General features: G+C 41.5%; 1 protein-coding gene across 1 annotated transcript in view; it reads left to right on the top strand.

Moving 5' to 3' along the window:
* Positions 1 to 11,885, top strand: part of BMPR1A (bone morphogenetic protein receptor type 1A) — a 20,410-nt gene that overhangs the window by 4,777 nt on the left and 3,748 nt on the right. The window contains exons 2-9 of the mRNA XM_015824820.1: positions 958 to 1,120; positions 2,556 to 2,658; positions 2,888 to 2,984; positions 4,364 to 4,463; positions 6,033 to 6,177; positions 7,738 to 7,930; positions 9,354 to 9,651; positions 11,589 to 11,764. Coding sequence (XP_015680306.1) covers positions 958 to 1,120; positions 2,556 to 2,658; positions 2,888 to 2,984; positions 4,364 to 4,463; positions 6,033 to 6,177; positions 7,738 to 7,930; positions 9,354 to 9,651; positions 11,589 to 11,764 — 1,275 coding nt within the window. The remainder of the gene's footprint in view (positions 1 to 957; positions 1,121 to 2,555; positions 2,659 to 2,887; positions 2,985 to 4,363; positions 4,464 to 6,032; positions 6,178 to 7,737; positions 7,931 to 9,353; positions 9,652 to 11,588; positions 11,765 to 11,885) is intronic.

The following is an 11,885-nucleotide window of genomic DNA, read 5'->3' as shown; positions in this document are numbered from 1 at the left end:
CTTTGGTTAGTTCCCATCTGCTGCTTCTTGTCCTGCCTTCCGGCGCTTTGGAGAATAGCTTGACTCCCTCTTCTTTGGGGCAGCCCCTGAGATATTGGAAGACTGCTATCATGTCCCCCCTTGTCCTTCTCTTCATTAAACTAGACATACCCAATTCCAGCAACCGTTCCTTATATGTTTCAGCCTCCAGTCCCCTAATCATCTTTGTTGCTCTTCTCTGTACTCTTTCTAGAGTCTCAACATCTTTTTTACATCGTGGTGACCAAAACTGGATGCAGTATTCCAAATGTGGCCTTACCAAGGCATTGTAAAGTGGTATTAACACTTCACGTGATGAAGAAGAGTTGTAAGAATTATGTCCGGTTTAATGAAAAGAAGGACTAGGGCTGACATGATAGCAGTGATTCAATAATTGAGGGGCTGCCACAAAGAAGAGGGGGTCAACCTATCTTCCAAAGCACCAGAAGGCAAGACAAAAAGCAACGGATGAAAATTAATCCAGGAGAGAAGCAACCTAGACTTAAGGGAGAAATTTCCTGACAGTTAGGACAATTAACCAGGGGAACGGCTTGCTTCCAGAAGTTGTGGGTGCTCCATCACTGGAGGTTTTTAAGAAGAGACTGAACAACCATTTGTAGGGAATGGTAGAGGGACTCCTTCTTGAGCAGGGGGTTGGACTAGAAGACCTCCAAGGTCCCTTCCAACTCTGTTTTTCTGTTAACATTTAGGTTCAATCTGTTGTTCTGACTATCCTCAAAATTTGCTTGGAATTCAGCTCCATTGTGATTCAGTGTTGCTTTCTTACAGGAAAACATGCTGGGGGGGTTAGAGTGTACATTTCTCAGATTAGGGTTTTGGAAACGATAAGCCGAAACGATATGCGGTCTAAGTATTTAAACCTTCACTGCACACGGACTCGCAGCAAAACAGACAAAACTTCCTTTGTGCATCCCACAGGCTGGAACCGAGGCAGCATGATCCACGCGGCAGGAATAAAGACCGATCCTGACCAGCAGAAACAGGAGGATGGTGTGACCGTAGCCCCAGAGGACATCATGCCTTTTTTACAATGCTACTGTTCAGGTCACTGTCCAGAAAACGCCATTAACAACACATGCAAGTAAGTATTGCAGATACAAGGAAGACCTGGTGAGATGGGAGGCTTCAAAAATCGCTTACCTTCCCTAAGTTTTTCATTCTTTATATGTTGATGATTAAATTAATTGCTTTCCTCTTTTGGAATATTTTGGAAATTTCAAGATAATAACACTTTTAATGCATTAGGACCTTTTGAACAGCATAATTCATAAAAGTCAAAAGACGTGATTCGGCCGTTTTAGACTTGCTGTTTTTTATCGCCCTCTAGTGATCACATTTATATCCACTCTGCTGGTATTGAATGTATATTGCTGAACCGTCTGGCACTGAAGGCACATCCCAAATGGGAAACAGCATCGTAATTCTGGAGGCCTATATATATATATACACACAGTATATACAGTGTATGTATATATATATATATATATAGCCCTCCCAGAGATAGGAAAACGGCTTGTATGTTTTGTATTCTGTAACTACAGTAGTGGCCAAAATTGTGGAAGCCTGTTAGGAAAACTGTACAGTAGAAATGCCACCTTTGGTTAAGTTGCCACCCATTTTTCTTCTGATTTCTTTATAACTGCAGCCTTGTTCACTTAATAATACTATTTTACATTGCTTTCTGGGCAATCAGTCAACTCTTTGCACCATGACTTTAATTTTATTACGTTTTACAAGCTCACTAAATGAAAGAACACAAAAAAACCCAACCAACTTGATAGTCATCACATAACACACTGACCAATGTCCTCCTCTCAGCTTCAATACAGGACATCAATCACTGAATCCTACCATGATCTGATTGGCTCATTGCTGTGTTTAGATTGGCTCTCTAAACACTCACGCTCATTGGCTACAATTGGATGAAGGAAAGCTACCTGAGATCAACCTAAGCAAGTTGTGCTTCCTTTTTCTGGTTATTTGGCCATAATGTTTCATAGAATACAGTACAGATAATTGAACAAACTATGTTGCAAACAAACATTCTTGATTAAATTATCTTTCCACTGATATATAATTTTATGGTACTACTTCCCCCCCCCCCAAAAAAAGTGGTGTTATTAGCCATCAAACCTCAAAAATACACTTTTCCCAAAAGGTTTCCACAATTTTGGTGCACTACTGTATGGACTGTTCTTTAAAAAAAAGAGAAAAATCTATTATGCCACCTAACGGACTGCCAGTCTAGTTATTTTTGTGCCCATAGGACCAGTGTGTGTGTGTGTGTGTGTGTGTGTGTGTGTGTGTGTGTGTGTGTGTAAATAAAATGGAGCGATAAATTTATTTCTAGGTGTCGCTTTGTCCAGCGTTTTCTATTTGCAGCTGGTTTCAATTCCCGTCAGCGTAGCGCACACCCGTAATGTCAGAAGGAGAAAAATAACTTTGTTTATTGAACAGACTGACTGAATGCAGTTTTTGGAGGACTGAAGCTAATTCGTCTGTTGTTGTTTTTTTAGAACTAATGGGCATTGTTTTGCCATCATTGAGGAGGACGAAAATGGAGAAAAAACTCTTTCTTCCGGCTGCATGAAGTACGAAGGCTCAGATTTCCAGTGCAAGGTACCCCACGGCTGACTCTCTAAGCGGTTTTCAGAAATAAGGAAGGAGAAGACATCATGATTAGCTTTCCCCAAATCTGCTTATTGCTTTTTGGTAAAACCTAACCTGCTTGCTGTAGGCCAAGGGCAGCGCATTGATTGTTTCCAAAAAGCTTTAAAAGGTTGTCGCTTTATCAAAAATAAAGTTGGAAGTTAAGTTGCGCTGCTTCAGGGTACAATTTCTTCTGTAGGATTCCCGAGTTGTTCTACGACGACGTACCATTGAATGTTGCCGGACCGACTTCTGCAATCAAGATTTACACCCCACTCTATCCCCTGCTCCAAAAGGTACAGTGCTTGCTGATACGCAGTGGGTGGGATCCACGGGGCGGTGGGCGTCTGCACGGAGATTTTACCCATCTATTTTTCAACCTTGGTCTATCGCTCCAGTAGCTGAATCCAAGCAACAAAAGACTTAGCAGTGTGGACATCAATTAGTCCTGAGAATGCAGTAATGGCCAAAATTGTGGAAACCTTTTGGGGGAAAATGTATTTTTGAGGTTTGATGGCTAATAGCACCACTTTTTTTTTTGGAGTAGTGCCATAAAATTATATATCAATGGAAAGATAATTTAATCAAGAATGTAATGCAACATAGTTTGTTCAATTACCTGTACTGTATTCTGTGAAAAGTTATAGCCAAAGAACCAGAAAAAGGAAGCACAACTTGCTTAGGTTGATCTCAGGTAGCTTTCCTTCATCTGATGGTAGCCAATGAGCATGAGAGTTTAGAGAACCAATCGGGTGTCATCTTGTTTTGTCAATGAGCCAATCAGATCACAGTAGGATTCCGTGATTGATGTCATGTATTGAAGCTTAGAGGAGGACATTTGTCAGTGTGTTATGTGATGGCTATCAAGTTGGTTGGGTGGTTTTTTTTTCTTTCATTGATTGAGCTTGTAAAACGTAATAAAATTAAAGTCATGGTGCAAAGAGTTGACTGGTCGCCCAAAAGCATTTAAAATAGTATTATTAAGTGAACAAGGCTACAGTTATAAAGAAATTAGAAAAATTATTGGTGGAAACGTAACCAAAGGTGGCATTTCTACTGTACACTTTTCCCAAAAGGTTTCCACAATTTTGGCCACTACTGTAGTAAAATATAATATAAAACTCGGGGGGAAATAATGTATTGATCGCATAGACATCAAATCAGGTGCTAGGCCGGGGGTCTGCAACCTTGACCACTTTAAGACTTGTGGATTTCAGCTCCCAGAATTCCTCAGCCAGCTATGTCTTCAAAGTCTTAAAAGTTGTCAAGATTGCAGACCCCTGTGCTAGGCAGATTGCCCTGTTTCAAACCATTTCAAATTGGAGAACTTTACCTTGTTAATTATGACCTCTGCGGAGTAAGGTGCCCGTTCAATAATAATAGACCCACAGATGCCGATACTCCGTATACAGTTTGTACATAACAACTATTACAGAATTGCATTTCTGAAGGTGAGATTTGTCTAAACCTTGTTTGGTCATTTCCCTGGGAGAGTTTTGCATTTAATCACGATTACGTTAACGCAGTGTTTCTTAACCTTGGCAACTTTTAAGACGTGTGGAATTCCACAGCCAGCTATGCTGAGGACTTCTGGGAGTTAAAGCCCACATGTCTTAAAGTGGCCACGGTTGAGAAACACTATAAATATTCACTTATTGTTTGTTTGTTTGTTTAGATAACCTGTTTGATGGCAGCATACGTTGGATAGCTGTGCTTATTTGTATGGCGGTCTGCATAATCGCCATGATTGCCCTCTTTGGCTGTTTCTGCTACAGGTAAACCATGTTGGATATTTACAGCTTTATTGTGTTGTATTAAAACAGGACTGGCAGTTTTAAAAGCAATTTAGAGTTGGAAGCCAATTTTATTGACATCACTTTGGATTGTTAAATGTGTAGAAAATTGTATAAAGTGGAATAATACTCAGGAACACACACACACACACTACAAAATCTGCAGTGGAATGGAAAAATCTTTCAGGATTCATGGTCTTATATAAGATAAGATAAGATTTATTGCCATTTTTTTACTGTGGGCACAATGACACACATCAAAAATGAAATTTAGTTGCCCGCTCTCAAAGTGAAACACATACATGACACACACCTAAAACATACTATATACAACATATGTATAGACCCACACCCCTATATATACATAACAAATAAATATTAAATGCTGTCCATCTTGAATATATAACGGAAGGAGGAAGCTTGAGAGTTCACAAGGTTAATGCTGTATGGAATGAAACTATGGCTGAATCTGGAGTATGTGCTGGATATAAAATATGTTTAATAGTTTGGGACCTGTATTTGCCTATCTGCACATTTAATGTTTAGGATTAATATATTCTTATATGGGATCCCGAAGATATTTTCAGAAAAACTAGTACGATTTAAATTCATCTAATTTAGCTTCAGTTATTTAGCTTGATTTAAGTTAAATAGCTTCATAGTAAGACAGAGAAAAGACAACGTTATATTACATTGTTGTCAAGAGATAAAAATTAGTAACTGAATGTTGAGCTCACTTATCACTTATACATAAACCCTGTATTCAAGGTGAGACAGGCACTTCAGGCAGTCATTTCTGTATCAACTAGTCGTATAAAACGAACTATTCGGACATTACTTATTAATGTCCAATTCAGGTTTATTATTATACAGTCAAAGACCAGAGACCAGAACAAATAAAAACAGTGCATATCCAGTTAAAATTCTAGAGTAAAATAACAAACAATAGATCAAAATCTAGATTAAAATCACGATCTGGCATCCAGTCTGTCAGCTATACATGGCCTAACTAAACTAATATCAATCCTTAAACTAGGGGGCCCATAGTCAAGTAACGCAAAAAGAGTTTGCTACATCAGTTGTGTAAAATTGCTATGGTGGATTAATCACATGTTTCTGACGAATCCCCGGTGCTGCTGCGCAGAATTTAGCCACCTGGGCTGTAATCACAGTCTGTTCGTCCTTAAGCAGCCACTGGAGACGAGCCATGTCGGAATGGCCAGGATACCCATCAATTATTGGGAGGATATGTGGTTTTTTGGGGGGAATATCTCTACAGAAAGTGCATCGAAGGAGTATGTGTCCAACGGTCTCCACCTCTCCTGAGCCACAGGAGCAGAGTCTTTCAGCCAATGGTATCTTTTTATACTTGCCATAGAGGACGGCCGACGGAAGCGCGCGACACCGTGCGAGCGAGAATGCTCGCTGCTTAATGTAAAAATGGAGGAACTCTGCGGCACATAATTTTGGAATTACTTTTTTGACCAATTAGAATTTACGTCACGAACGAAATCAAGATGCCTGAGTTTTGAATCTTGGTTTTTCCTCCAGGCATTATTGCAAAGGGGTAGCAAAGAGACGACGTTACAATCGTGATTTGGAGCAGGATGAGGCCTTCATCCCAGTTGGGGAATCATTAAAGGATCTCATTGACCAGTCGATCAGCTCTGGCAGTGGTTCAGGATTGCCTCTGTTGGTAAGTCCGTGATTTAAGAGTTCTGTGATTTGCAGCAGAGCTGACAAGGTTTCTGTCAGCATGAGGCCCACACATGAAGGCTCAGTTTAATAATAATAATATAATAATAATAATGATGATGATAAAGTTGGAAGGGACCTTGGAGGTCTTCTAGTCCAACCCCCTGCTCAGGCAGGAAACCCTATACCATTTCAGACAAATGGCTGTCCAGTCTCTTCTTAAAAATTTCCAGTGTTGGAGCATTCACAGCTTCTGGAGGCAGGTCGTTCCACTGGTTAATTGTTCTAATTGTCAGGAAGTTTCTCTTTAGTTCCAGGTTGCTTCTCTCCTTGGTCAGTTTCCATCCGTTGCTTCTTGTCCTGCCTTCAGGCGCTTTGGAGAATAGCTTGACTCCCTCTTCTTTGGGGCAGCCCCTGAAATACTGGAAGACTGCTATCATGTCCCCCCTCGTCCTTCTCTTCATTAAACTAGACATACCCAATTCCAGCAACCGTTTCTTATACGTTTTAGCCTCCAGTCCCCTGATCATCTTGCTGCTCTTCTCTGCACTCTTTCTAGAGTCTCAACTTCTTTTTTACATCGTGGTGACCAAAACTGAATGCAGTATTTCAAGTGTGGCCTTACCAAGGCATTGTAAAGTGGTATTAACACTTCACGTGAAGTATTAGTTTAACTGATTTTTTTAATTTAGCTGATTTTTTTTTTTTGTTAATAGCCCATGTATAGGAATCTCCTCAGTTAACAATCAGCACCTGGTTAGAACTAGGTAAGATTCAACAGCTCTCAAAGGTGTCTACGTATGGATTCTAGGCTGATGCCTCTTTTCACTTCAACCCTGGGCTCTGCCATTCCTTGTCCTACAGTCTAAGGCGTTCTTGAAGAAAAGCAAGCAAAATTAATTCAGTACAAGAATTTTGGTTGCTGCCGGATTATTCAATCCTATACTTTTCAGCTTCTTGTTAGTTGCGAAGTCGTGTCTGACCCATCGCGACCCCACGGACAACGTTCCTCCAGGCCTTCCTGTCCTCTACCATCTTCTGGAGTCCATTTAAGCTCAAGCCTACTGCTTCAGTGACTCCATCCAGCCACCTCATTCTCTGTCATCCCATTCTTCTATTGCCCTCCATCTTTCCCAGCATCAGGCTCTTCTCCAGTGAGTCCTTCCTTCTCATTAGTGGCCAAAGTACTTGAGTTTCAACTTCAGGATCTGGCCTTCTAAAGAGCAGTCGGGGTTGATCTCCTCCAGGACTGACCGGTTTGATCGCCTTGCAGTCCAGGGGACTCGCAGGAGTCTTCTCCAGCACCATAGTTCAAAGGCACTCATAGTTCAAAGGCACCATAGTTCTTTGGCACTCAGCCTTCCTTATGGTCACTTTTCAGCTACTATATGCTTTAATTTAAAAGACAGCTGTTTTTGAACGAACCATTTAAACACCTAATCTATGAAATCCACAAATAGGTCGTTATCTTTTTTTAGTTCACATTCTTCTTCTTTTTTAAATAAAGACGTTCAAACATTTCACCTGTTGTTGTTTTTTTTCTTTTCTTTTTTTTTGTCAGGTGCAACGGACGATCGCCAAACAGATTCAGATGATCCAGCAGGTTGGGAAAGGGAGATACGGTGAAGTATGGATGGGTAAATGGAGAGGGGAAAAAGTGGCCGTAAAAGTGTTTTCCACCCCCGAAGAAGCCAGTTGGTTTCGGGAAACGGAGATTTACCAGACGGTCCTTATGCGCCATGAAAATATACTCGGTAAGTATATAAGAAGCTCACGCTGCGATTGCGTTGTCGTTGGAAGGACTTCATGCATAATGCAACACTTCTAGCAGAATACGAACAGAGGACAAAAGTTTTCTCCACGGTGCTAAGATGTTTTTCTTTTCTTTCTTTTTACTGAATTTCATTTGCACTGTTAGTTGTTAAGGCTTGAAACATTTTTCCCAGTAAAGTGAAACATGGATCGCCTTGCCTATATTCCTAAAATTCAGAGTGAGCCCATTTATTCCATTGGATTTGCAGGTAGTATAGCATGTGTCATTTCTGTACAATCTTGTTTTTTTTTTAAAAAAGTGAATGCATACCATTCACTTTTTTTTTTAGCTTTTCAACGTATTTCAGCCTACAGATTTTTGATCTTCCATTTCAGTTGTATTGATAAAGGGGATATAATTTAACAAAAGATCATGCAGCATTTACAATTTGCGTTCCCTTCTGTAATTTACATAAACGTCGCTGCAGATTTCGCCTGTGGGGAAAAAAGGAAGCGCGCGCCTACATTTTATCACTAGCTCGGGTGCTTAAAATTAAAATCGTGTCCACCAGATCAGCTGCAGACATGAATGAATTCCTCGTTGTATCACAGGAAGCTGAAGGATAATGGGAGACCATCTGGGAGAGGATTGAAGTTAAATTGAAAGTGGGCCTTGCAACATGACAAGGAAAGTAAACATTTTAATAAAAAGGAAGGAAGGAAGGAAGGAAGGAAGGAAGGAAGGAAGGAAGGAAGGAAGGAAGGAATCCAGTGGCCAAGTCAAAGTCCAGATTTAAATCCCCAAAAGATGCTGCGAGGTGATTTAAAACTGGCTGTGCATTCAAGAAATCTCTCAAATGTTGCCTAGCTGAAAAAAATCCTCTTAGTCAATTTCAGAGATGTTGTTTCTGCCATGAGACCAGGAATTGGAGCCAAAAGTGTACTTACTTTTTTCCACAGAAGGATCTGTGGAAAATCTGTTAATTTTTGGTGGAATCACCGGTTGCAGTGTCAATTTTTCACACTACTTGTGGCCAGTCACATGACCCTTAACAGAGGGTTTCAATGAAGATAACATTTTGATATGTCCAAAAGAGGTGGGGGGGGAACCCTTCATATTTTGCTTTTTTCACCTGTTCACATTAGCAAATCTTGAACCACCGCCATGAAAAATACAAGCCAGAAACTGAAAAATGGGGAAAATGAGCTGTCTTAAAATGAATCATTGCTACCGGCAACATTGGGCTTTTATCATCCTAAAAGCTGAATAACTGGATTTGGGTGACAGCTACCTGAGCGAGGAAGCCTGCCTCGTGTCTCTGAAATGCTTTTGAATGTATTCATTATTAATCTCTAAATTTGTTTTTCTCGCTGAATGATTCATGGAAAGCACTTAACCCCCTCATTCTGTTCCAAATCCTGCAGGGTTCATAGCAGCAGATATTAAAGGCACAGGCTCCTGGACTCACCTCTACTTGATCACCGATTACCACGAAAAGGGATCCTTGTACGATTTCCTGCAGTACACCACTCTGGACAACAGAGCTTTGTTGAAGCTGGCCTATTCCGCTGCCTGCGGTCTCTGCCATCTGCACACCGAAATCTATGGGACCCAAGGCAAGCCGGCTATTGCCCATAGAGACCTGAAGAGCAAAAATATTTTGATCAAGAGGAACGGGGCCTGTTGCATCGCAGACTTGGGCCTGGCCGTCAAGTTTAACAGGTAGATGATCCAAGTCCCGCTTTCATAGAGAACGGTGCTTCTCAACCTCGGGAACTTTAAGCCGCGTGGACTTCCACTCCCAGAATCCCCCAGTCAGCAAGGGGGCTGGGCATTTCTGGGAGTGGAAGTCCTTCTTCTTCTTCTTGTGCCATATCCGTTATCGGACATTGGCGATCATGTTGGCGATCCTGTTTTTATCAGCAGCCACACGAAAAAGTGTTGCTGGGTTTTGTCCAAACCAGTCCCTTAGATTTGGAAGCCACGATGTTCTTCTTCTGCCTGGACCTCGTTTGCCTTCCATCTTTCCCTGGAGGATTCAATGGAGTAGGCCGTATTTTTCTGGGTGTCGCATCACACGTCCGAAATATTCTAGCTTTCGTTTTTTAATTGTTTTGATGATTTCCCTTGGCTTTCCCAGGTGGCTTATCACCTCCTCATTTCTGATCTTGTCAACCCAGCTTCTACGCAACAGCCGCCTGTAAATCCACATTTCAAAGGCTTCCAGTCTCTTCAGGTGGCCTTCTGTCAGGGACCAACTCTCTACTCCATAGAGCAGGATAGAAAAAATATAGCATCTGACAAGCCTGATTTTCAATCTTAGGCTTATGTTGAGGTTGAGATGCATTGATAAAGAAAATTCAGTATTTGTATACAAGGAAGTCTGGAGACGCATCAACATAGAGATAGTATCAAGGTCACGTGAAGTGTTAGTACCACTTTATACTGCACTGGTAAGACCACACTTGGAGTACTGCATCCAGTCCTGGTCACCACAGTACAAAAATACGTTGAGAGTCTAGAAAGAGTGCAGAGGAGAGCAACAAAGATGATTAGGGGGGGTGTAGGATAAAACATAGGGGTATGTCTAATCTAAAGAAGAGAAGGACTAGGGGTGACCTGACAGCAGTCTTCCAATATTTGAGGGGCTGCCATAGAGAAAATGGGGTCAACCTATTCTCAGAAGCACCTGAAGGCTGGACAAGAAGCAAAGGATGGAAGCTTGTCAAAGAGAGAAGCAACCTAGAACTAAGGAGAAACTTCCTGACAGGGAGAACAGTTAATCAGTAGAACAGCTTGCCTTCAGAAGTTGTGGGTGCTCCATCCATGGCAATTGGACAACCATTTGTCCAGAATGGTATAGGGCAGGGGTAGGCAACCTTGGCTCTTTTATGACTTATGGACTTCAACTCCCAGAATTCCTGAGTCAGCTATGCTGACTCAGGAATTCTGGGAGTTGAAGTCCATGAGTCATAAAAGAGCCGAGGTTGCCTACCCCTGGTAGGGTCTCTCTACTGTTACTGTTAGATCATGTAGGTCAACACCTTGGCCAGTGCAGGACTCCATACAGTAGAGTCTTCTCATGTCCTATACCTCCAGCCAAGGAGAGTCCACCAACTTCTGAGTCATTTGGTAGAGCAGCTGACACGATTCATACCACGGGTGGTTTTCCCATGGACGACTTGTTTCAGAAGAACTGACTCTTAACGTTTGAAAGCAACGAAAGAGAATTCAGTATTTTCTTTGTAAAACCCAACACGAAAAGAATAGTTGAGAGGGAACGTTAACGTCCAAACATATCTAGACCGAAGTTCTAAAAACGCCGCCTACTTAAAAGTATCTCTGGCTTCAGATCAAAAGGCACATTTCAGTGTCGATTCTGCTCATCCTTGGCACCTTCAAATATCTCCATCACAACGAACAAATCCTTTCAGAGCTCAACTCTTCAGTAATATCGTTTGCATTCGTGCTCGAGAAGTTAAACCGTATTAGTATCACTTCGGTCTTAGAAGCGGGCGGTCGAAAATGTTCTTCGTTGGTAAATTGGTTGAATCTTCGTGCGTTTGCGCAAAGAAATTGCCATCGTAAATATTCTGTATTGTAATTGCCATAATTGCATTGTCCCTTTTCCTGTCTTACTTCTTTTTGCCTTCTTTTAGTGATACAAATGAGGTCGACGTTCCTATAAATACGAGGGTGGGCACAAAACGGTACATGGCCCCTGAGGTCCTGGATGAAACTTTGAATAAAAACCACTTCCAGCCTTACATCATGGCTGACATCTACAGCTTCGGCTTGATCATTTGGGAGATGGCTCGGCGATGCATCACAGGAGGTAAAAATTAATAATAATAATGATGATGATGAGGTTGGAAGGGACCTTGGAGGTCATCGAGTCCAACCCCCTGCTCAGACAGGAAGCCCTATACCAGTGATGGCAAACCTTTTAGAGACCG

The sequence above is a fragment of the Protobothrops mucrosquamatus genome, unplaced genomic scaffold (genome assembly GCF_001527695.2).
Source record: "Protobothrops mucrosquamatus isolate PMUCROS unplaced genomic scaffold, P.Mucros_1.0 scaffold_195, whole genome shotgun sequence".
In the NCBI taxonomy this organism is placed as follows: domain Eukaryota; kingdom Metazoa; phylum Chordata; class Lepidosauria; order Squamata; family Viperidae; genus Protobothrops; species Protobothrops mucrosquamatus.
The sequence above is the reverse complement of the archived record's forward strand: the minus strand, read 5'-3'. Positions and strand labels throughout refer to the sequence as shown.